At 40.7% G+C, this 27,406-nt stretch overlaps 1 protein-coding gene and 1 pseudogene across 1 annotated transcript in view; both read right to left on the bottom strand.

Annotated features, from left to right (window-relative positions):
- The window catches only part of LOC126088361 (C-Maf-inducing protein-like), a 938,159-nt gene that overhangs the window by 41,327 nt on the left and 869,426 nt on the right, over positions 1-27,406 (bottom strand). Inside the window, exons 5-6 of the mRNA XM_049906499.1 lie at positions 15,938-16,027; positions 4,562-4,753 (exon numbers count right to left, since the gene is read on the bottom strand). Coding sequence (XP_049762456.1) covers positions 4,562-4,753; positions 15,938-16,027 — 282 coding nt within the window. The remainder of the gene's footprint in view (positions 1-4,561; positions 4,754-15,937; positions 16,028-27,406) is intronic.
- Positions 19,121-19,238, bottom strand: LOC126089930 (5S ribosomal RNA; annotated as a pseudogene).

The raw sequence follows: 27,406 nt of genomic DNA on the forward strand, positions 1-27,406 counted from the left end.
GACCACATAATTTGCAAGTGACGCATATTCTGCATTTTACATCGTCACTAACATAGTAACTGATGTTGTCTACTACACTGGATTTTTAGACCTGGTTTTTAATGAATCTCCCTTCTGGCAATGCGCAATCGGAAATGTCTTGCATTGTTGATCCTCTGTTTATGAAAATATTTCTTTCACGCTACCCTAGTGAGAAACCACTGGCTATATTTATCGAATTATTGGTCGTACTGACCTAATCTGTTAGACAACAGTTTGTAGATTGGCTAGATGGAGCTAAGTAGTAATGCCGAGGTATACGTGAGTGCATAGGCTTCAGCTGCCCAGCTGCCTCTCCCCTATTGCGCGGTGGCCGCTCTCATTGCATCTAGCATGCAGGAAGTATGCGAAATCATTAGATTGTATATTGTGCAGCACAAGAAATAAAACAAAATATCGTGTAATTTTGGGAGTCAGATTGCATGAACTTCCCATGCTAGGAAATATTCGTGACCTCCCATTGACCTACAAATTAAGTGTTGAAAAAAAGGACATATTGCCATTCTCGGTTTTGTTGAAATGCAGGGAATTTTATTTGTCATTCTGCCAGTTATGCCAATACTCTGTTACTTGTTACTGCAGAATAAGAGAGATGATGCTGTGTACATTCAGTGAGTCCTTTGGAGGTGAAACATGGCAGTTACATCTTTACGTAAACTTTCATTTTTATAATTTTTTTATATCCGAAACTTAAAACATATTTGCAATATTTTCCCTGTCAGACGGTGTAAATTATGTGAAACTACCATTCACACATCAACAAAAGTTTCGCATCACCCCGATATGTCGTCCAGGTGAGTTGCTATTCTGATGTTCCTAAACCGATCGGAAGGACATTCCTGCGGGTTTCGTAAACCTACACAAACTTACCATGAGCGCTACCTATAGATAGACCGCAGCAGTCGAATGGATTGCAGCGTTTCAGTTGAAAGTAATGCACCAATAGGGACGTCTTAGAGACGTCTGTGGCACAGAGTGAACATCCATCATGCCACGAAGGGCAGTCCCGTCCAATGATGCGGTCCGCATCTCACGGTACGCGCAGAAGGCTTGTCAACCAGGGAAGTTAATCGGCGTGTGCGATGGAGTCAAAGTGATCTGATACGAACGTAGAGTAGGGGCCAATTGACAGGTATTGTCGAGGATGTACACTGCAAAGGCCGCCCACGTTCAACAGATGCACAGGGTAATCGATTCTACGACGTTTTAGTCAAAGGAACAATGGTCTGAGTGCTCTATAACTGAATTCGGCGTTCGAAGAGGCTATAGGATGCCATGTATAGTATCAGACTGTTGGCAGATGATTGCATCATGAGACTCTCCCATTCGCGGCGACCCTGGCGAGCACCACATTTTATACCACAATACCGTTACAGAAGGACAAGAAATCATGCAGAATGGACACACCAGGATTGGCGTCGGGTGTTGTTTACGGACGAAATTCGGATCTGTTTGTACCCCGATAGGGTAAGCTCGGGACAGTTGGACCACTGGGTGAGGCGGATCTGTGGCATATTTCACAAATGCGCAGCTGGAGAGCAACTCCCGCTACTTTGCTCTTTTTTGAAGAAACGTGGTGCAGAGGTACTGCTGTCATTTTCGTGTTAGTTCTGGAGAAAAATCACATTCTCTATTCTGGTAAGCCGAGTAGTTTAACCGTGTAGCTACATAATTTTAGTATTACGGCTTAGTTTGCACAGTATTGGTGCAGTTTTTTTTTTTTTTTTTTTTTTTTTTTTTTTTTTTTTTTTTTTTTTTTTTACTGCGAACTTGACACGTGTGTAGACATGAAACTAACCTAAAATGGCCACCGTGTTCGCTGTCTACAGATACATAAATCGGGGTGGCCCATCTCTCTCAGAGGATCGGGAGAGATGGACCACTTGTTTTGATGCGAGAGACATGGAGCACAATTAAATTTAGCTTCAAAGCATGTGCAATAATCCCAATGAAGATGATCGCAGTCTCAGACTATACTTATTTGGCGGAAGATACGTCTGTGCCAGCAAAAGGCAGAACAGAATTTTTCACACTGGCCAACCAGTGATTTCTAACTCCATCAGAACACGTACTGATGCCAGGCACACCAAAAGAGCAGAATTATTTGCATAAGTCAAATTTCTTCACTGACACAACTTCGGCCTCCACCCATACTAAACCTAAAACTTTCAAGATTACCACCTCAAAACTGACTATTCCTAAGCCAGCAGAGACAAAACTTTTGGAAGGAATATCAATATGTTCCTATTGATAAAATCATGAATTTTAAGAGGAAGGCAGGAAGTGTATCCAAAGGACTAAACTATGCTGAAAATATTGATACTGTAAAGAAAAAGAGGGATAAGAAAATAAAGGTAACAGAAAAAAGGCACAAAAAGCTCACCTAAGGGAAATACTAGTCAAGAGAGAAACCATCTGAAGAAGTTCAATTAAAAAAAAATACGGCAAAGAACTCATCGTGTTCATCAGGTGCCGACAGTGTAGAAGATTACGAAAATAACTTTGATGAATGAGATGAGGATGAATGTGTTGACTGCGGTGAAATCTATTACGAAACTAATCAAAAATTACGATTGGATTCAGTGTGTTGCCTCTTCACGATAGTCAACACAGCAGTAATAAGTGTAACTGATGTCATGAGAGAAAGACTTGAACAATACCAACAATTGATTAGAATGACCAATGTTGAGTCACGATTTATAATAAACTGATAAAATTGTTTTGGACTAAAATATTTAATGGTATGATTCTTTATTCATTACCATATATTCCAAACAAAAATATGAAATTTTAATTGACTTTTTTCTCAATGTATACACTTAAGGGTGAGGTGGACCAGTCGTGTATATTTTCATTTTATCATTTCTCTTGTACTGCAAGTGGCAGTGTCTCAATAATTTATTGCACTGAAGTTTGTATGACACACCTATGCGAACATGCTGCCAGAAACAAAAAAAAAGAGGTTGAAAAATACAAAAATTTCATGCTGAAGTAAAAAAGCGGTCCAACTCTTCCAGACTTACACTAATCGCAGACAGCTTGTCTGGAGACAGTCCAGAATATGGAACGCCTCCAACACTGCCTCCCAAATACGTAAACAAGTGGTGATGGAGTGATGTTCTGGGGTGGTCGTTGTGGGAAATTTGACTGCTCTATGATACAGGAACGAGATTCTGCAACAAATAGTGGGACCGTATCGCCCACACCTTGGTGACAAAGGACCGTGTCGCCCACACCTTGGTGACAATTTTATCTTGACGGATGATAACTCGTATGCTCATTAGGCTGTTCTCGAGAACACGCTGCTTCAGCGTGGTAGGATCACAAGAATGGAACGGCTATCTTGTTCCCCGGGCATGAACCCAGTCGAACGTATGTGTAATCGATTGAAACGAGCAATTTTTGGACGTAAATAACGGACAGCTACTCTGTGCGACTAACGCAGAATCGTCGCTGGAGAGTGGGACAACTGGCTTGACGGTTTCATCGATGGCATACCACAACGGATTCAAGCCTGTATGTGAGCTAGAGAACGCTTCACCACAAACTGACGTTGCCCAGAAGTGCTGCGAACCTCCCCCTCCCTCCCCCCCCCCCCCCGCTCCCCTTCCCCCATGGGAAACAGGCGACTTTGTAGTTACACAAATGTTTGTTTCTTTTGATTTGGTGATCTGTACACGTTGTAAATGAATATATATGCATGGCTCAGAGCCAATTTTCGTTCTCTGTACCACGACTTTCGAAATAAAGGGGTGATGCAAAACTTTCGTTGAAGTGTGTAATTTGCATTCCTTCGAATAAAATGATTTGTCTTCGTTGATCCATTATGGATCGTGGGACGACGGCTGGCATGAACTTCTTGATGCAAAAATTTACCAACAGCCGTATGATTTGTAGAAGTTTATTTTATTCTATGAACTTCTATGTGCTGCCACCAGTTTCGGCCTGTGTCGCCTGGCCACCAAGAGCTGTTGCAGGACGATTGATTCACGGATCCAGTTATATGGCTCCTTCCGTGTGTAGCCATTTTACGACTATGACGTGAGGGGACTGGAGATGGCATCAATGTAATGCCGAAACTGGTAGCAGCACATAGAAGTTCATAAAATAAAATAAACTTCTACAAATCATACGGCTTTGGTAAATTATTGCATCAAGAAAATGATTTGTAGTGTAAATATATCACAGTTTTTTCCTGCCTTCTTAAATTTCGACATTTTTCACTTTCAACGTTTCTCACTCAGCGTATAGTGAACCCTGTGTAACAGCTGGCCTCTACTATAGTGAAGACGGCGTAACTAGATCCCTGACAGCTCGTAGCGCTGTTGCCAGCTTTCACGTGCGAAGCGCTAATGGCTGCACACGAAAATAGTAGCCGTCTACAGTGCTGCGACAACACCGAGACGTTGGCATAGAGACGGTTACAAACGCCGACTCAACTACAGGCCAGACAGACGCGGGCGCAAGCGCAGTAGCAGCAGCGCGATGCGGCGCGGCGCGGCATCAGAACGGAGAGACAGACCACGTTGTGTTTGAGGATGCGGCGGACGACGGGCGTGAGGTGGTCGGAGACGGCGGGCGAGCGGGGGTGCAGGTCGCAGTGCTGCGAGAAGAAGCGGCACAGCTGCGCCGGCGGCGGCGCGTTCTCCAGCAGCGGCGACAGCGTCGACAGCAGCGCCTCGCGGCCCGACCGCGACTGCCACGACTCTTCGTCCTGCACACACACATACCGATCAAGTAGCACATTACGATGTACCTTACACTCTAAGTCTGCCAAACTATTTTTTTTCTTCTGAGAGTTGGTTACAAGTACACTACACTTAGGTGACAAAATTCATGAGACAGCGTTATGCACACGTACAGATGGTGATAGTATCGCTTACATAAAGTGTTAAAGGGCAATGCGTTGGCGGAGCTATCATTTTTACTCAGGTGATACACGTGAAAAGGTGTCCGACGTGATTATGGCCGCATGACGGGAATTAACAGACTTTGATCGGGGAATGGTAGATGCAGCTAGACGCATTTCGGAAATCCTTAGGGAAATCAATATTCCGAGATCCACAGTGTCAAGAGTTACGCGAGAATACAAAATTTCAGGCATTACCTCTAACCACAACACTGTGGTTGACAGCCTTCACTTAACGACCGAGAGCAGAGGCGTATGCTAACACACAAACAACACTACGCGAAATGAACACGGAAAATAAACACAGCGACACTGAGGTGGGTCCTCGTGACACAGGACGTAACCATGTGTGGGCATTCCTGTACCTCCTTTTTCTTCTTCTGCATCTTCTGGTTCCTCTTACTGAATATCCGATCCCATTATTTATCATTCTGTAGTTTATGCTTCTCATATAACATCTGCAGAGGAAAGTCTGACAAGAAGAAAAGTCTGACAAGAAGAAAAGTCTGGCAAAAAGAAAAGTCTGGCAAAAAGAAAAGTCTGGCAAAAAGAAAAGTCTGGCAAAAAGAAAAGTCTGGCAAAAAGAAAAGTCTGGCAAAAAGAAAAGTCTGGCAAAAAGAAAAGTCTGGCAAAAAGAAAAGTCTGGCAAAAAGAAAAGTCTGGCAAAAAGAAAAGTCTGGCAAAAAGAAAAGTCTGGAAAGAAGAAAAGTCTGGAAAGAAGAAAAGTCTGGAAAGAAGAAAAGTTTGGAAAGAAGAAAAGTCTGGAAAGAAGAAAAGTCCGACAGACAAGAAGAAAAGTCCGACAGACAAGAAGAAAAGTCCGACAGACAAGAAGAAAAGTCTGACAGACAAGAAGAAAAGTCGGAAGTCTGACAACAAGAAGAAAAGTCCGACAAGAAGAAAAGCCTGACAAGAAGAAAAGTCTGACAAGAAGAAATGTCTGACAAGAAGAAATGTCTGACAAGAAGAAATGTATGACAAGAAGAAATGCCTCAAACAGCAATTAACTGCTTCAATCTGTAGTGTTGTATGAATCGAATCTGCTATTAATTTTTAGCATCATATATTGTTTTCATCAATTTCCTAGTAAAATATTTCTGGCACTGTAACAAACAAATTCAAATGTAATGCAATTAAACTGAACAGAAATATGATGTTTCACCTATCAGCACATTATATTTCCCTGACTATTTTCTTTTATAGCGTAATTCATTTTGGAATATTGCTGCAGAGAAGTTTTGCATTGGGTTTTTTGAATTACAAAGGCCAACGAAAAATTTTTTTGAAGAACTTTTTTATTTTGATAGCTGATCTTTATAGATTTTTATGAGCTGACTCCAAATCTAGCCTTAGTTATTTTGTATCACCCATAGTTTTCGAGCAATATGCTTTTTACCATGTAATATAAAAGTCCTATGCTATATGGCAAATGGGGAAATTATTGAGACGCTTTGTTACAACATAAGCATGGTTTGTATTTACAGTAAGCTACTTAAAACAATGATATGTGGTAATAGAGGTTTCACTTGTCAGCTGGAATTGGTTTCTATTTTCTTTCTTTGTTTTCTTTGAAGCTTCTTGTGTAGCTTTTTCTACGATGAGTCGCTTGCTGAACTTCTCGGTGAAGTGACCAACCATAGTCCCTCCATCATTTTGGTGTTCCAGCGGCCTTGGTAGCGTTTTTCCATCACTTTAATGTCCTGGTGAAATCGCTCTCCTTGCTCCTCACTAACATCCCTCATATTTTCCGGGAAGTAATCAAGATGACTGTTCAAAAATTGAACTTTTAGGCTCATTAAACATCCTGAAGTTTTAAACTTCTTTAACGTTGTAGCTATAATAGAAACATATTCTGGGCCTTTTTCATGTCCTAAGAACTTTGTAACGACTTACTTGAATGACACCCATGCTTCTTTCTCATTGAAGGTCATTGTGGTTTCAAAGTTAACATCAAACATCAATTTTCTAATGTCAGATCCGACAAAGACGCCTTCGTTTAGTTTAGTTTCTGAAAGGTGTGGAAACTTTTGGCAGAGATACTTAAAACATGGTCCATCTTTAGGCAAAGCCTTTACAAACTGTTTCATTAAGCCTAACTTTATGTGTAGAGGTGGTAGGAGTACGTTTTTTGGATCTACAAGGTTTTTGCTTAGAATGTTCTCACCAGTATTTAAAGACTCCATCACAGATCAGTTCTTTCTGCACCAGTGTTGATCTCTAGCGCTACTGTCCCATTCACACAATAAACATAGAAATTTGGTAAAGCCACCTTGCTGATCAAGGAGCACGCATGTTGCTTTTAGATCGCCACATGTCATCCAGCCTTGAGCTGAATAGCCTGTTTTATTTAGCACTATTTCTAGTTTTTCATAGCTTTCTTTCATATGTACAAAATGTCCAATATATCCAATGTGTAATAAAACAGCCTTTAAACTAGTTTTGGATGAATCAATAAACAGCCTTCAGTCTTCCTTTTTATATTCAATAGCAAACTCATTCATCAGACGGGGAATGTCTGAGCAGTACACTAAATCACCTTCTTGTTGAAATAACTTAGAAACTGATGCTCTCTCATTCTATACAGGTATATGCTGGTTCAAACTGCCAATAAATTCTTTTCTTTTAAGCAATTCAGCTTTTTCTTGCGTTAAGCCCAGATCGCTAACAAATCGTTAAGCTCGGTCTGAGTAAACAATTTGGGCTTTAGACTGTCTATATTACAATGGAATTCATCATCATCGGGTTTATGTAAAGCAGATTGTACACGAGAAAAAACTTCTGTTGTATAGAATTTAAATCATCTGGTGGTTCAGGAACCGGCAAATCACTGGTCGTATGGCGGACGGAAGGTTGGGGTAGCTTATTACCTTCTTGTTTTTAAAATTATGACCAGTAATATCAACACTGTAACAGTAGAAATCATCGGAATGATTTCTTGGCTCCCTCCATATCATAGGAAGAGCAAATCTAAAGGCTTTTTTCTACTTTCTGGACCATTTTCTCAGATCTTCAACACACACATTACATACCTTATGTGGCACCCAAGATTTATCTTGATAACCAAGTTTAGATCCAGAGCGTGATAGATAAACCTTTTTCACAAAGTCTGTAATGTTTCTTTGGTGTTTTTTAATCACAAATTCACCACAAATATAATAAAAACTGCCAGCAGAGTTTTTACAGGCACTATTAAGACATTGTACTGAGCACATGTACAGGAAAAGGGAAAGTGAGGTTAGGTTGCCAGTAAACAAAACACCACACAAAAATAAAATCAACCTTTTTTTGCCAGCAAATGTTTTTCAGCAGTGCTACCAACATTCATTACATCTCCTTTTTAAATTATTTTAACTATATAAAAGCTGTTAAATTCTCAAGAAAATAATTTAATTTAATAACTTTAACTGTAAAATGTGAAGACATGGTGGATGATACAGTTTTTTAAATATCATATTTGGATTTCTCACCCTAAAAATCATAAGAATAAGGTATTTTCAGCAAAAAGTTTTTCCATCGTTGACCTATATTATTTATCCTCTTGTAATTTTCGAAGTTTACTTGTAAATTCGTTTTGAAGTCGAAGAGTGGACTGCGTTTTTCTTTGAGTGTGCTGTACAAAATCAGCTAGGAGCCAGCTGGTACACATTCCTTCAGCCTCATTTTACGGTTACATATCCGGTGCGATGAGCAACTCTATTCCTATGTTGTTAACGTTTGCTCAGTTAATTAATGTAATTCTGGTTGTAGTCTAGTTCCCAATTTCTTATGGTGCATTTCAAGTGAATATATGTTCTATCGTGTTCTAATTTTGACAGTCTGAGTATTTATTGGCGTTTCATAAGCTTATACCTTTCAGTTTTGAATCACTTGGTATCACATATTTATAGCCGTATACCATATACTTCGAAGTGAGCTATACAGTACAACCGTGTGAAAATTCTCCCAATCACTCATCCATCCAACTTTTCGTCTTGGTCCTGTTCATGTGTTGCTGGTCTGTCAGTGCATCTGTAGATCTCAGTTGCGTTGTAATTTGACGTTTTAACAGTCTCTTTCGAGTAAGTGAAGAACATATAGGAATAGAAAAATATGTTATGAGACTTATAATTTACGGCTTTTTTCCTTTGCCTGGGTTGTTGGTGTGTAAAGAGAAACCGAACACCACACACCAGCCCCTAAATAAGCGTCCAATTGCGCTCTTTCAAATGGTGTCGATTTCCTCATTTTAGGTCCACCCTGCTAAAACCGTTATTGTTTTCTGGTGACAGCCGTTTTTAGAGCACCGTAACTTGCTTGATAAGAACGGAACCCTTATAGGATCACTTTGTTATCTGTTGTCTGTCTGTCTGTATGTCTTTTTGTCTGACTGTTAAGATCCAATTTTCTCAGGAATGGGTGGAAGTATAACCTTTAAATTTATGTCACATACTACTCTCCCCTAGTGTGGGACAAAATTTAAGCTTCTAAGTCTATGCGATCAAAAGATAAGGCCTTACGTGTCAAATATTTTGATACATGGAAAGTCACTCATCAAAACCCATATCGTACTTCGCGTTGACCTAGAATCATTAAATTTGGCACAAAGGAAGATTTTACAGTGAAAGTAAAGGACAAAAATTGGAAAATTGTTAATCTGTAATTACATCACATAAGAATACTTTTTTTGTCGTTTATTGCCCTGTTCAACTGGCCTTTAAGACATCTTTTTCTCAGGAATGGGTGATGCTATGAAGTTCAAATTGACATGGCGGTGTAAGAAATGAAAGCTTCTAAATCAGTGCAGTCAAAATATACGGCCGTCTGCGCAGATCCCTTTTTCTCATGGACAGATATCAAGATGTAATTTATGTCAAATTTTAAGGTCTTCAGTTCCTTGGTGGTGCAAAACCTAGCTGTCAGCTCTCTACGGTGTGATGAGTCGCTCTAAACAACAAGTGGTTCGAATCCTGTGATAAAATGTAGGTCCCCTTCCCATGTCAGATACATGAGGTTGGCTAGGAACACGCAAGTCGCCAAAGCAGCCTCCAATAGAAAAACTTGCACAAAGTCATTGAGCCATACGAAATCATTAGTATTATCTACATACGTAATTCAGCTTGTACAGAACGCTTAAAGTGCGATTTGTACTCGCACTTATCCGGTTTCTAATTTAACTTCGTCTTTCACGTACTGTAATTCAGGGGCTCGTCAACACCGACATTGGCCTGTTGACTGGAAACATGCTGCCTGGTCCGACGAGTGTTGTTTCAAATTGTATCGAGAGGATGGACGTGTACGGGTATGGAGACAACCTCATGAATCCATGGAGCTGCATTTCAGCAGGGGGCTGTTCTAGCTGGTGAAGGCTCTCTAATGATGTGCGTCGTGTGCAGTTGGAGTGATAAGGGGCTCCTGATACGTCTAGATGCGACTCGGTCAGGTTGCACGTACGTAAGCATCCTGCATACATTCACGTCCATTGTGATTTCCGACGGACTTTGGCGATTCCAGCAGGAAAATGCGACACCCCACACGTCCAGAATTGCTACAGAGTGGTTCCAGGAACACTCTTCTGAGTCTAGACACTTCCGATGGCCACAAAACTCCCCAGACATGAACATCGTTGAGCATATCTGGGATGCCTTGCAACGTGCTGTCAGAAGAAAAAGTTACCCACTCGTACTCTTGCGGACTTATGGACAGCCCTGCAGAATTCATGGTGTAAGTTCCCTCCGTCACTACTTCAGACATTAGTCTAGTCCATGCCATGTTATGTTGCGGCAATTCTGCTTGCTCGCGGAGACCCTACTCGATATTAGGCAGGTGTATCACTTTCTTTGGCTCTTCAGTGTATAATGTCTGACTACACTGACAGTACTACAACAACCTTGCACGGATAGCTGAGTTCTGCCGTTACGTTTCACGCTGTGTTGGCAGTTACCCTTACCGTCGAGCGATACATGACGACGGTGTAGGGCCGCGTAACCGCTGTGCTGCTGCTGTCTTGCGGTACACTCGCGTAGCAGGCGCTACGGAAGCGCTTGAATTGGCAAATTGTGCCGTCAATGCACACGTTAACTGTATAGCGTTTATCGCACGATTGAAGCTCCCTCAGGCGGATAACGCAATCTGTGCCGCTATTCAAGTCGCGTCGGCGCCTCTGTGTAGTCTCAACTATGGCCAGCATAATGACACTGCGGCGCAAGGACGACAACGTGTACAGGAGCAGCTGGGTCATGGGGAACACTCGTTCACTAGACTGAGATTCTGCACGCATCTCCAAGTCTTTTGGAATGCTGATCCGGGATTTCAAGCATTTTTTCTAACCGCTTAAGATATTTGCTGAGTGAAATATCAATAATGGTACATTCTGAAACATTGCTTTTTACATGGCCCAACTATGACACGGAAAATGTAACACCTTTGTTTTTCAGCAGAACTTTGCAGTCACAACTTCGAACACCCCCATTGTTCAGTGGTCACAGTTACCCTTAAGCTGGCTAAAACTCCATTTTTATAAACTGTCATATAAGAAGTTTAATACAATTGCTGATTAAAATTTAAAGTTCAATATTAACTTTTTCTACGAAACCATACAGGCTATTATTTGCAAATAAAAATTCCTTTAAATTTAATTATTTCATTTATTTATTTATTTATTTATTTATTTTTAAATTGTAGTTTTACGTATTTCAGAGCGAAACTATGATTGATCTGCACTATATTGATTGATTTTTAGGATGTTCATGTCCTCACAACAAACGTGCGTAAGACTCATACTCTCATATTATGTAACAATGCGCCCAAGATACTAAAGATGAGAAAATAAAATGTTATGTGGTGGTTAGTAATAGTATGCTGGAACTTTAAATCAAGTTTTCAAAATATTTATTCAAATTTAGAAATCATTACAGAATTATCAACTTTAATTAATTTTTTTTAACATTCTTTCTCCTCATAACCTATTAAACCAGTCACTGCCAAAGTTGACCTATGTTATATCTATATGAATATAAATAGTTGAACGTAACAAATTTTGAAAATATTTGATAAAAAGATTTTAGAATATTTTACGTCTTTTTGGTAGGAATCCATATAGGTTAAACAAAACATCTGAAAATTTAGCTCTGTGTATTTTTTTGTTGTACTGTGAGAAATTTATGGGCCAAATATCAAGGTATTATATCAAAGATGTCAAGAGAAAGAGATACATAGTTGTCACAAACTGTAGTTTCCAGCAAAATGAATTTAATGATTAAACTTATATTTTATTCAATTATACCTTCTCAGAATGCTTCAAGATTGTATTCAGCATTTTATTTGTCGTCAAGACTTGTCCCGTTACTTATCTCCTTTCACCTGTTTCTTTGGTGGATCCTGAATAAACATTTCAACTCTAGGCACACGATGGTGGTAAATTTCCTCAATAACAGGTGCAGTGAGTGCATCAGCTCTAAAAGCCCAAAAGCTGTAACAGTTTCCCTCTCCCTACATCTCCATCACTAAACACAATTACAGCATCATATTGCAAGTTTTTCAGCCGGCAGTGATAAAAATGGTGTCTTGGGGCAACGTTTTCAAGTAGGAGGTTCCGGCTACTTAATTGGGTTTTGAATTTTGCCATGAAAAAACTTCATTAGTAGATCAGGATTTGCCGGGAACCTAAATGTGGACTTTATGCTATTCATTAATCTTTCAGAAACGCATGTGTTATGGGTGTAGGAATTGTTATCCCACAGACAATTGCGAAACGTGATGTGATCAGAAAACGTCAAACAACATAGACTTTTTGCATCACTTCACAAACGATTTCGAAAATGAACCTCTGAAAAATAACTGTTAACAAATTTTACTATTGAATGCAAACAAAATCGAAAAATAACTGTTGATAGTTGATGAAACTTTGTTACTAAAAATAAAAACACAAATGTTTTTAAACGTTAGCTGAGTGCAACCGTTTCGGCATATTCTAAGTGTTATCTAGTAAATCATGAGTAACATGTGTTCCGTAGTTAAAATGAGATCTTAGTAATGGTACAAGTGCTGTACTAGCAGGTTAGATTTTTACATTCGTTTAGCCAGCAGTTTGCGAAGTTGTAAAATGAATACATTTAACGTTACTTTTCATTGCATTCGGCAGTCAGCCTTTTACCGGTTAACTTCAAATTCTGAGCGCACAGCGGGGATGTTTCAACTTATTTGGCATACTTCTGTATAACATTAAACGATTTTTTACGTTTCCTTTGTAATGCATGCTAAAAATGAATTCTGTCTCTGAAATAAATGTTTAAACGTTTGCGAAAATTTTATAAATGTTTCACACTTAACTGCTTTAAAATGACAATAATATATGGTATAGAAAAAGATGGAAATAATAGTTACAGTAAAAGTACCAACCGACGACGATTATTAATCTTTATTTAACCAAGCTACTGGAAGCTACGAGGAAGCTGAATCTTCGAGAGGTGATAGATATTTGACTCTTTTTACCAATTCTTGTTCCAGCTACGCGAGTCTGACGTCGGAAAACTGTGCCATATAAATTTTATTGTCATTTGTAGCAACTTTGTCCTACCTTTTTGTTAACAATTTTACTGTCTAGTGTAATTTTTCTGTGTATGAATTTCATTTTCGAACGATTCCTTAGAGGAAACAGAACAGTTGACGCCAACACTTATTTGACCTCACCAGGAGACTCACAAAGGGCAAGGTGGCGCTGTTAAACAGCCCAGTTTTGTACCATCGTCTTACCAACGTTCTTTAGGTTTCCGCACTTCACTTCACCACTTGAGGAAAATGACAAGATGGTACTATAAAGATTACGGGCGATTCATTTTATTATCCTTATCCATTTTACCTAGCTCCAAGTCTGTATGTCGTTAGCCTCTTCATCGTGATTTCCTGTTACTTAAATGTGGCTGGACGTCGTAGTCATAGAGATGAACCCCAATAATGTGCTAAATGATGTAACATACTCGTAAATAAGTGTGCCGGGTAGTATACTGAACATTATCGAGATGCAGCCTATCGTATAAGTCGCTAGAGGGTGTCGATGTTATGACGACGTAACGGGAGATTCGTAACTGTGGAACTGTGACTTATATACAAACCTTCGGCCCTAAAGCATAATTCCACCATACGTTAATGAGTTTAACTTATTCTGGCAGGAAATTTACACGAACACTTCCTCGTTTGTGAAATAATATTCAGTAAAGAAATGCAGTGTAAATCATGTTATTTTCGTTATGTATTAATCTGTGATAACACTCAACATTTGATCGGAACATGTGAAATTATTATACTAAATTCTGGGTAATAAGTTATGAGATTAGCCGAATTGAAATTACGTAAAAATAATCGAAACTGTAAGACATAAAAGAGAGGAGTATTACGAATGGAAAATTTATTGTTTTGAATCAAAACGAACGACAACTACGCTGAAATTCTGTAAATAACAATAATTACTATTATATTAGTCAGAATTTTGATTCATTTTGTTTTTTTCGGCGCCAGCACTTTCAGGTGCACATCTATTAAAGTAGTTTTTATGTAGAACTCAGTGTGAGAACCTCTAAGTGAGAGCTCATGAAGAGAAGTAAACAAAAATTAGTTTGAACTGATTTTATGACATCCTACTTATAGACGATTATGTAATGAATTTTGTGCAAACGATGTATGATAAAGTGAATAAGTGTTAAATAGAAAATGTATGCAGTTGGAACCTTGGTTTTCAACACTGGGACCGAGATGAAGGTATTTCAACCAGAACTACAGGAGTACAGGTAAATCAGATAGATACTCAATCATGTGTCTCGGAGTGGCCATTTTCGCCAGCAACTATATAATTTGTATGAGTTAAAATGCCTTTTGCATGTTGCAACTGTTTTACAGATATTGATTTCAAATTCAAACCAATACGCCTATAAATTTTTACGTGATATGCAAGACCACAGTTAAGTATCACATTCCTTGACAACTATACTGTTGTCGCTTACTCATGTGGTGACATGTTAAAAGTCACATATTTTCCGTTTCCCTGTGTATTATTAAAATGTTTAAGTAAAAATTTCTGTGTTTCACTAAATTCTTTGTATATACGAGTACTATGATTTATATTATTTATCCATGGTAGATAACTGTCATTCTAAGAGTAAAAACAAGTTAATGCGTTATTCTTGGTGTATGGTATGTCACATATTTGTGTGTTTAAAGTTTTTCTATCTCTCCGAGTGTGTGTGCATGCGTGCGTGCGTGCGAGAGTTTTATTTTTGTGTTTCTCTGTTCACAGAACAGAGGTGAGTGGTCGTGGATTAAAATTTCAGATATGGTCATGGGGCGTATAATGTACATTTTGATGGCAAATGGGTAGTAAGAGATAAATGGCTGACTGGATCTTTTTGGGTGAGAGGTTAAGGAGAGTAATATGACTTATGACTGCCCATTGGAGTGTTTGTGTACTGCGTTATCAATTACTCTAAATAGTGACCTGTGATATTCACGAGGTCATTTAACAGTCGTTTCTTTACTGCATTTGTTTTGTATGTATATGACAGTTTCCTTGTAAAGTTAGAAGGCGGACTTCGTTATTTACGCTAATCATTTTCGTCTCTCTCTCTCTCTCTCTCTCTCTCTCTCTCTCTCTCTCTCTCTCTGTCTCTCTCATTTATAGTTGGCCCATAATTATTTCGCTTAAATGCTTTGCAAACGTTGAGTGGCTTGTTCCAAATTGCTGATTTGCTCTGTGTAACGAATGTCGAGTGTTCTACTGGTTTGTCACACACTGTAATACGTAAATTCTGCATTTTGGTAGCTGTCTTAGAATTACTGTGCTTGCTGAACTCTTCGAACTTTTATAAAGTTATCGACAAACATGTGCTTCACACGTATGCGATGGTACGTGCACAGTAGTAACAAGTTACAACGGACCACGTAAATCTACGTAGGTCCCTAATTGCCCTGGCTTATTTCGGAGAAGCTAGGAGGACTGCTATGGTGCTGGGCTGGACTTACCTGCTCGATGAGGCGGGACGCGATTTCGATAGGCACGCCGGTGACACATTCGTCCTGTAGCGGAGTGTTGATCGTGAAGTCCACCAGCGCCTGCAACAACACCAAATGCTACGCTCACTCTCTTTACTTGCTATTTATTTCCTGGTAACCGAGATTAAATGCCCACAACTATGTGCCCAATCATGCGACAGACGCTGAACGTTTGAACCCATACCTATGGCTACGCTCGGAACATTGTGAAGCACTGGAGTAAGGGTAGCGTTACCAACTTGTTACAGAAAAAATAATTGATCAAGGAACAGGCCTACAAAATAAGTATTTCAACTAGTTTTTTCTACAGAGAAGAGTAGGAATATATTTAAAATGTGTATACTTGTCCTATTTTACATTACTGCATGTATTTATTTCAGACTTTACTTCTTTTTGCAAAGATTCATTAGATTTTACATATATAAAGAATTCTCTACAATTAAAATTAAAATTCACCGTTGCTTGTAGATCTGCTTTTATAAACTCAGTTGTACATTTGTTGCGCATTTCTTGGCATTATGTAAAAAAATTCTTTCTGCCTTGGCATTTGAACCAGGAATGCTTACTACAAAACCAGCTACTTTTACCGAATTGGAGACCTGAACATTTTTGGCTCTCAACGTACAGAAAACATTAAGACGCCTTTTGCTTGCATTGCCTTCCATGCCTATACCTTGCTTCAAAATATCCTTTGCATTACAAAACCCACTATAAAAACAATCGCCTACATCATCTGTCTGAACTCAGACCATTACTTCTTGAAGACGCTAAAATTTTAGTTTAGACCTTAGACAAGAGGCATCCAAGTTTCTACTGGCATTGGCATTTGATCTTCAAATTTGAAATTCGTAACTAAATGTTTCCAATGACACAAAAAGTTCCAAAAGATTATTCTTAATACGTTTTTTGGTTCTGAAACAAGATAACACATTAAAAAATTTTTTTGTGACACTACCAAAATATCTGTCACTTATTCTTTGCTCAGTTTTACTAATCAGAGTCTTGGCTGCCTCGAAAGTTTCCATGATACTAAGATGAGAGAACTCTAAAACTTAGAACAACGTAACACAACTGCAACAACAAGGAAAAAAAGTCTAAATAAAAATCCGAAGTTAACTCTCTTCATTGCAAATCTTGGAAGGCTCCTTTACGTCCTTCTCCTTTTTTTGTATAACCAAATGATAGTAAAATATTTATTTCATATTTACATAATTTTAAATTGCACCAACCAAAATAAAATAGTTGTTTAAAAAGTTAAATGACGGCCCACCTGCAATTTTTGCATGCTGAGAACAGTCGGGATTGTCTCCATGTGCCACACTAAATTCCCGTTTGCAGAAAGAACAGAAGGCTTTTAAATAATTAGCTTACACCGGACGAATCCAGTTACTGTGTGTGTTTCTTGCCAACATGAACGGTAAATACAAATGTTTTTGATTTTACTTGGGGGTGATTCCACCCCGTCTTCATCCTAGTCATATTAAAACAAGAAATAACAAACTCTGAATCTGGCCAGAATAATGCTCACGCCCTCTAGCTTACGTAATATGGTCCTTCCTCCAGTTTCCGGGCCGCCGGCCTGCAGAACAGACTCTTAACGGAAAAGCTGTTGCAGTTTCACTTGTTCACCACAATACCAGACGTTGTAGGGAAAGCCGTGGCGTATCGGACGAAATAAATTATTTTAACTCCAATTGAAAAAGTTATAAAAATATGGGATTAATTCGAAATAAAAAGGAACAAGGTATCTGATAAAAAAAACAATAGCCGAAATATGGGATTTCTTGGGAAATACAGGATAGCTGTCAATCCTAGGTACTGTTCGTCCTCTTTCTTTACAGTAGAGCATCCCGTGTCTATCTGTATCGGAAGGTTAACTTTGACATGTAGCGAGGTGTTCGTGTTAGGATGGACGAGCATGGAAGTAGAAGGCATACTCTTGTTGTTAAGACCCCAGTCAAAAGACTGGTTTAAGGGAACTCCCCACACTAGTTTGTTCTGTGCAACGTTATCCGTCTCCGCATAACAACTGCTGCAATATCTACTTGGACCATCTTCTTGCAGTCGAGTCTTGGTGTGCCTCTGCAATTTTTACCATTCACACTTCTGTGTATTACCAAATCCACAAATCAATGACGCTTCATGATGTGCTCTATCAACAAATCCCTTCTTTTAGCCAAGTGGTGCCAAAAAATTTCTGTGTTCCCTTAATCGACTCAGCTCCTCTTCACTGGCTATTCCATCTACTCATCGTCCGCCGCTCGTGGTCTCGCGGTAGCGTTCTCGCTTCCCGAGCACGGGGTCCCGGGTTCGAATCCCGGCGGGGTCAGGGATTTTCACCTGCCTCGAGATGACTGGGTGTTTGTGTTGTCCTCATCATTTCATCATCATCCAGGAAAGTGGCGAAATTGGACTGAGCAAAGGTTGGGAAATTGTACGGGCGCTGATAACCACACAGTTGAGCGCCCCACAAACCAAACATCATCATCTCATCTACTCATCGTATCTTCAGCATTATCCATTAACAACATATTTTAAAAAAAAGTTCTATATTCTTTTACGTCTGTACTGTTTATCGACCATGTTTTGCTTTCATATAAGACTACAATTCAAACGAATACTTTCAGAAAAAGACTTCCTAACACTTGAATTTGTATTTTAACATATTTTTCTTTTCCAAAAAAAGCTTTCCTTGCTATTACTAGTCTGCATTTTATATCTTCTCTATTTCTGCTGTAGTCGATTATTTTGCTACCCAAATTACAAAAGTCATCTACTAGCTTTAATGTCTCTTTTTCGAATGTAATTCCCCCAGCATTATCAGATTTCAATCGCTACACTCCATCACCTTTCTGTTACTTACTTAATCTCATAACCTCTTTTCAAAACAGTGTCAGTTCTAGTCAACTGACCTTGCAAATTCTTCTCCATCTCTTCCATAATTATACTTTATCACTCCGTCTTCAGGCTACGAGTGGCCTACCGGGACCATCCGACCGCCGTGTCATCCTCAGGGGATGATGTGGATAGGAGGGGCGTGGGGTCAGCACACCGCTCTTCCCGTCGTTTTGATGGCATTTTTGACCGAAGCCGCTACTATTCGGTCGAGTAGCTCCTCAATTGGCATCACGAGGCTGAGTGCACCCCGAAAAATGGCAACAGCAAATGGCGGCCTGGATGGTCACCCATCCAAGTGCCGACCACGTCCGACAGCGCTTAACTTCGGTGATCTCACGGGAACCGGTGTATCCACTGCGGCAAGACCGTTGCCCAACCGTTATCAACAAACATCAATTTTTTTAAATTTCTTGTCTAGGAACTTTACGAGGGGCGTTCAGTAAGTAATACAACACTTTTTTTTCTCGGCCAATTTCGTCTGAAAAAAAATGCGGAATTTGTTGCGGGGCATCGAGGAATATTCTCGCTTCAGCCCTTATAGTTTCCTGAAGTTCCGATAGGTGGCGGCGATATAAGTAACCTTCAAAACGGCGTCTGTAGCGTAGGTGCCGTTCCAAGCAGAGAGCTGTCATTGAGTTTCTTCTTTGGCAGAAAACTAGAGCATCGCAGATATTCATAGGGACTTGGACAATGTCTGCGGAGACCTGGCGATGAACAAAAGCACGGTGAGTCGTTGGGTGAGATGCCTTTCATCATTATAACAAGCTCGCACAAAACTCTGCGATCTCCCATGTGCTGGCGGGCCGCAAACATCTGTGACTCCTGCAGTGTTGGAGCAAGGTACTCGACTTATCACTATCAAACATCTCGCTGCTCAACTGGACGTCTCTGATCGTAGTGTTGTGACTGTAGAAAATTTTAATTTTTATCCTTGCTTTTGTGACCATAATAAGAGTCCAGGCTCCATAGGTAAAGAGCCAGCCGACATTAAGTAATAGTCCACCAGGATCTAGGGACAAGATAAGCGGCGGAGGCTGCCAAATATGGATTGTTGATCAAATAACTTAGTGTTTGACTTCCTGCCAGAGGAAGCAGCATGAATTAAACTTGCGCAAAGGAAGACGCAAACACCAGGGCGATAATACAGCAAGAGAGAGTGTCAGTCACGTGCGGAATTGACTCGTGTGGAACCAAATTAAGTTGTATGCAGCTAGAAACGAAAGTGTCGTGTGGAACCGAAGGCATTCTTGCGCAAGCCGACCAATTACAAACGAGAGTGTCGCGTGGAACCATAGGCAGTCTTGTGCAATCCGATCACTTAGAAATGAAAGGGTTGTGTGAAACAAATTAACTCGTGTGCACCCAAGTACATGAGAAACGAAATAAAAGGCCAGGCAGCGGAATAGCTAGAAGCAGAGATTCAGATGCAGATTCAGAGCCAGTGTCGGCACTTTGGAGATTCCGCAGCGAGACGCCAGCGGGGCCGAGTAGGCCCACAGCAGCCGATACAGCTGATAAAGACTTCAACTACAAGAAGACAGTGATAGACTCTGGTGGACACTCAGGAACTGCAGGTCAAGTAGGATTTTTAGAGTTTCATTGGAATAGTGTTGAACAGAGGCGTCAGTCTTTAACTCAATTACTTAGAGAGATTTCAGTGCTAACCAAGAACATGTGATTGCTTTGTACTTGTTTCTTATATGAACTGGGAATTAGCTTTGAATTAGCAAGTCCGAATAAATAGACTGAATCTTACTAAGGGGTTTATGGTCCGGCACCTCACATAACTATATGTGAGAATAAAATTGATGGAAACTAACCAATCTTTTCTGCCTATTGCAATTCTATAACCTATTTTCAGGAAACTTATTTGCTTCAAACCAAGGAGATTCTCTCCCTCTCGTCTCCGATATAAAGGTTAACAGCAATTTATAACCGACCCATAGTCGTTAACGTCCCGATTGCGCTACGCAGTTCGCACTTACTTCATTCTGGTATAGTGAGGCTGTGCCGGGACGCGACAGTAGTTCTCACACTTCTCCACCAGTAGGGGCACTCAAATGAGGATTCCGACTGGATTCTTCGCCGCCTAACAGAAGACCATAAAGTGCAACAAAAGACCCTCTGGGCGGAATTGTTTGCGCTTTACGAGGCTGATGGTGACAATTTTTTTTATCGAACACTGTCACAGGCGATGAAACATGGGTTCATCACTTCGAAACAGAAACAAACGGCAATCCATGGAGTGGCGCCATACCACTTCTCCTCCGAAGAAAAAGTTGAAAGCCGAGGTCTCAGCCGGTAAAGTCAGAGCGACGGTCAACTGGGATTCTGAATGGTTTATGGTGTTTGAAGTCCGCTCTCATGGTGCAACGATCTACTGTGAAGTGTATTCTGATACTCTCGGATAGTTAAAGGAACGGTTTCAGCGTGTCCGTCGCCACAAAAACGCAAACGAACTTCTGCTTCTCCATGACAACACATGGTCTCGCCCAAGTCCGCGCACCCGAAGGCGTGGATCAGCAGACACACATCATTGCATCTGGCGGATCCCCGTGCGACCACTGTCGTCTTCTATCAGAAACGTATGTTCGCGTTGTTAACTGTGAGACGCCGGTGAGGGTGGTATCGATCTATGACCCTGACATTTTCCCACTCCCGAGTTGTTTTTACACTGCTTCTTCGAAGTATAGGTTGAACAGTGGAGAAAAAAAGACTGCGACTCTGTCTTGCTTTCTTCTTAATTCGAGCACTTCTCTCCTGATCTTTCACCGTCACTGCGCCCTCTTGGTTCTAGTGCACGTTGTGTAATACGCGCCGATCCCTCATAGAGTAAATATCTCTGGAGTGAGCATTCACATGCGCAGAACAGATTTCGTGTTGTCAACATACATTGCCGGCCTAGTTACGTGGTCTCGAGACGTCGTGTGTTTGTCCATATAGCGCCCTGTATATTTAGAATGTCACTACATCCCTAATACAGATGGATTCTTTTCGTACGTGTCGTGGATTATTTATATATGTTGCGCAGACATTTTAACAGTATCCATTTGATAACGGGAATAAACTAGCTACGTAACTTCTAAGGGCAAGTGATATTGCATTCTGCTTCTTTGCGATAGGTGTCACAGCTCAGATGCACTCGATTTTTGGTAGTTTTCGGTATGATACGGCACTTTATAGTATTACAGAGCCTGACGTACATTTTTGCAGTGATTGTCTTGCAAAACGACTTGACAGTACTATAGTACTTTTGCAAGTGTCCGGAAAGCACCGAATTTGCCACACATTAGCGATTATATCCCTGCTAATTCGTCCTTTTTTCTGCTATTTCTGCTTATTTATTTTCTCGTTTTTGCGATCTAAAGCTCAATTTTTCTTATTTGTGACACTTTGAAGTATTTATTTAACGCATTTTACGTACTTGCTCCCAGTTTATTAAAGAAATAGTAGATTGAGTAATCTATATACGAGGGCTATCCACAAAGTACATTACGTTTTGGAATTAAAAATAAATAACGTATTGGAATTTTTTTTATTATATACAGATGAAAGCCACACTTCAATACTACTTTTCTACATAGTTGCCATTTAAATTAAGGCACTTATCGTAGCGATGGACAAGCTTGGAAATTCCTTCGTCGTAAAATTCGGCCGCCTGCGCCTTCAATCACGTGGTTACCTCTTCTTGAAGCTGTGCGTCGTCATCAAAACGCTGCATAGCCAACCACTTCTTCATTGCTGGGAATAAGTGGAAGTCGCTCGGTGCCAGGTCGGAACTGTACGGCGGATGAGGAAACAACTCCCACTTAAAAGATTCGAGAATTTCACGAGTGGCATTTGCCGTGTGGGCCCGGGCGTTGTCGTGAATCAGCAAGATCTTTGAGCCCAACTTTCCCCTGCGCTTGTTTTCTATTGCTCTTCTGAGGTTGTGCAGAGTTTGGCAATACTTTTGAGAGTTTATTGTAGTGCCTCTTTCCAGGAAATCCACAATAATCGTATTTCTACCGGGTTACTGATTAACCACGTGATTGAAGGGGCAGGCGGCAGAATTTTACGACGAAGGAATTTCCAAGCTTGTCCATCGCTACGATAAGTGCCTTAATTTAAATGGCAACTATGTAGAAAAGTAGTATTTAAGTGTGGCTTTCATTTGTATATAATAAAAAAAATTCCAATACTTTATTTATTTTTAATTCCAAAACGTAATGTACTTTGTGGATAGCCCTCGTACATAATCGACAAGTCACTCATAAATGTATGGAGGATAGTATTTGCTGAAACAACTAACCATTCCCTTTCCTGTTCCACTAGCAAATTTACGAGAGGAAGCGATTGTTTGTAAACTTTTGTACGAGCCGTAATATCTATTATATAGTCATAAAATCGTAGAAAAATAGGTCTACAGAATCAAGCCTTAATTATAATGCGTCTCGAAATTTTTAAACATATACAGTGGTCTCTTACTAATATGGTAACTATAATTAGAGCTATATGGTATGTACCCATGAAAAGTTACTATCCCTCCTTTCTCATATTTTTCTTTGCATCCGTAGCAACAACAGTAATTCATCATCGCTATTACACTATCAACAAACGGTGAAACACAACAAAAACTCTTGATTTTATGAACTTCAAACGCTGCGGAAAGCACACAGGCACAGCGAAGTCCCGAAAACACGTGACAGTCCTGGTTTAATGTTGACAACATGCGCAGAACGCAATGCTCACTCCAGAGATATTTACTCTGTGCTGTCCCTTAGCGGCAGTTTTGCGTGCGGCAGCCCGGAGAAGCGGCAGTGCTGCGGAGCCGGCCAGACTGATAGGTCGGCGCCCCTGGGTCGCGGCCGGCGCCGCCCCCTTTAAGCAAACGAGAGGCGCCGCGCCGCCCCGCGCCGCGCCAAGTGGGTTAGAGATCGATGGCTTTCCGCGAGTACGCGCCGCCGCCCACACCACACCCTACTCCGGCGGCCACTACGGCACCGTGACGTCACGAGGCGCCCCACTTCCGCGGGGACACTACGGGCCTCAGCCGACGACGCTCCTTCCAAATACTCTATGCTACTGAGGGTTCTCCAGTCCTCAAACACTGACGTACGTCCAGAAAAGTTTTACACAACGCGTTACATATTACTGAGACGTCACTACTATTCAGTGAATTTACGCAGCTGTTTTTTTAATGGTTTTTCTAAAGAGTAAATCACTGATTACTCTTTAGAAAAACCATTAAAAAAACAGCTGCATGATCGAATTATCAGTTTAATAAGTCACAGCTGCAAAATACTAACGCGAATTCTTTACAGACGAATGGAAAAAACTGGTAGAAGACGACCTCGGGGAAGATCAGTTTGGATTCCGTAGAAATGTTGGAACACGTGAGGCAATACTGACCCTACGACTTATCTTAGAAAATAGATAAAGGAAAGGCAAACCTACGTTTCTAGCATTTATAGACTTAGAGAAAGCTTTTGACAATGTTGACTGGAATACTCTCTTTCAAATTCTGAAGGTGGCAGGGGTAAAATACAGGGAGCGAAAGGCTATTTAAAATTTGTACAGAAACCAGATGGCAGTTATAGGAGTCGAGGGGCATGAAAGGGAAGCAGGGGTTGGGAAGGGAGTGAGACAGGGTTCTAGCCTCTCCCCGATGCTGTTCAACCTGTATATTGAGCAAGCAGTAAAGGAAACAAAAGAAAAATTCGGAGTAGGTATTAAAATCCATGGAGAAGAAATAAAAACTTTGAGGTTCGCCGATGATATTGTAATTCTGTCAGAGACAGCAAAGGACTTGGAAGAGCAGTTGGACGGAATGGACAGTGTCTTGAAAGGAGGATATAAGAGGAACACCAACAAAAGCGAAACGAGGATAATGGAATGTGGTCAAATTAAGTCGGGTGATGCTGAGGGAATTAGATTAGGAAATGAGACACTTAAAGTAGTAAAGGAGTTTTGCTATTTGGGGAGCAAAATAACTGATGATGGTCGAAGTAGAGAGGATATAAAATGTAGACTGGCAATGGCAAGGAAAGCATTTCTGAAGAAGAGAAATTTGTTAACATCGAGTATAGATTTAAGTGTCAGGAAGTCATTTCTGAAAGTATTTGTATGAAGTGTAGCCATGTATGGAAGTGAAACATGGACGATAAATAGTTTGGACAAGAAGAGAATAGAAGCTTTCGAAATGTGGTGCTACAAAAGAATGCTGCATATTAGATGGGTAGATCACATAACTAATGAGGAGGTATTGAATAGGATTGGGGAGAAGAGGAGTTTGTGGCACAACTTGACAAGAAGAAGGGACCGGTTGGTAGGACATGTTCTGAGGCATCAAGGGATCACAAATTTAGCATTGGAGGGCAGCGTGGAGGGTAAAAATCGTAGAGGGCGACCAAGAGATGAATACACTAGGCAGATTCAGAAGGATGTAGGTTGCAGTAAGTACTGGGAGATGAAGAAGCTTGCACAGGATAGGGTAGCATGGAGAGCTGCATCAAACCAGTCTCGGGACTGAAGACCACAGCAGCAGCAACAACAACAATGCACTGATGTAACTCTTCAGGCCTTCCTGGCGACATCTTTACATGTGGAATGATCGGGTCTATTGCCGGATGTTTGTGTCGCTCTGGCGCAATATTTCGACAACGTAACTCGTTGCCTTCTTCAGGTGCTACCTGAGACTGCCGTGTTGGAGGATCTTGTCCAGTATTTATGCCCAGAGTGACCTGGGCGCTCTGTTTGCCGTCCGCGCGCGCCTGGCGCTGCTTGTAAGGTGTCTCTTCCTCGGTGCTCCCTCGGACGTCCGCGCTCGACTTAATCGCCATCTGTGGCAGCCTCTGAGGCGCGTCCTGTGTCGGGCGTTCCGTTCGCGGTCCGCGCCCGCCTGGTGCTGCTCCTGCGGGCATAAATACTGGACAACATCTTCCAACACGGTAGTCTCAGGTAGCACCTGAAGAAGGCAACGAGTTACGTGGCCGAAATATTATGCCACAGCGACACAGACATCAGGCAGTGGACCCGATTATTCCACATGTCAGTAATGCACTGATTCAGTTTTCGGATCAGACTGAAAGAAGTCCAAGGAACATTAATTGATGATAAAGTTTTTTGGATCTTAGGTCAACTAAAAGGGATGGAAGGCATAAGATTAGCATATTTAGGAAGACGACGGCTACTGACACCATTATAAACGTTAAGTACTGTCACCGTAAGAGGCATAAATGGGTATACTTCAGAGCCATGATCAACAGGATGCTAAAACTACCATTCAAACTTAATGGGAGGTGGGAGAATTAAATATGATTAGACAAGCAACAGACGTAAACAGATGTAAGGACCGTATGTAATGAACATTTATAATAAACGGAAGTCAAAAATACGTGACAAGAAGGAGAGAATAGAACCAGAGGGCAAGAAGTTCTTTGCCGTGCCGTACAACGGTGCATTTTCTGACAGAATTGCACAGGCTTTCCAAAAATGAAAGTAAAAATTGGATTTCAAACGAAAAGTACAACTGGTTCTAGGCTACGCCGCAAATTTGGCAACAGCAGCAACAAATATTTGGAACCTGGCGTCTATAGGATCAACTGCCAAGACTGCAATAAGTTTTATATCGGACAGACAGGAAGGAATTTCTAGTCTAGTTTTAGAGAGCGCACGTATAACCAAAATAAGGGCGCTTTCGATACATATTTGGACAGAGACAAACATTCGCCAGGAAGCAGAGAGAATAATGTTGAAGCGTTGCATAGGCGCCAAAGGGCAGCTACTGAACCTACTCGAGGAAATGGATATTGATGTACACAGAAAACGACAACCGGAATTACTACTGAATGAACGGGAGGAGTTTAACCTGAATGTTTGTTTTGATATATTCAGGAACGTACTAGTTCGAGCAGCGTCGAGCGCCCCAAAGGCTTAGCGTGCGATTGTGCGCACCGGCCGCCAGCGACGAGGAGACTGGGTATTCCTCCGCAAGTTCCGCCGAAGGAAAACAAAAAGTCGTACAGAGAAGCCACGACGCGCCGCCATCGAGATACCACTCCGGATGTATTTTCGAATATCGATTTTTTAATTTTTTAATAATAGTCAAGGTTTCGTCAGTTACCTAACGCTTATGTTAGGATACTTGTTTTGTTATCCTGGAAGATTTCGTTTCATAGATGTGATTTTATTCTTAAACTTTCTATCTTGGTTTTTACACAATTGTGTGTTTTTCTTCGTCAGGCTAGGAGATTCACATTACTGGTATTTGTGCTTTTTATGTAGATTTTAAGTATGGATCTAATTCAATATACTGTACACCAGTACGTGTTTTATTGTCAGTGCTCGTTTTGCATGTGAAGTAATTTTAATTAATGACTATGCATACTGCATTTTAACCGTTATATTTGCGACACTCGTTAATCGTGTGCCCTAGCTATAGTACCCACTGCTCGCCTCAGTTTATTTGCATAAATACCACACACATTCTGATCACCACCACCAATTACTAAGTAGCCACATGTTTAGTTTGACGTTGATACATCAGAATATTTTATGGTA

Source organism: Schistocerca cancellata, chromosome 6, assembly GCF_023864275.1.
Source record: "Schistocerca cancellata isolate TAMUIC-IGC-003103 chromosome 6, iqSchCanc2.1, whole genome shotgun sequence".
Taxonomy (NCBI): Eukaryota; Metazoa; Arthropoda; class Insecta; order Orthoptera; family Acrididae; genus Schistocerca; species Schistocerca cancellata.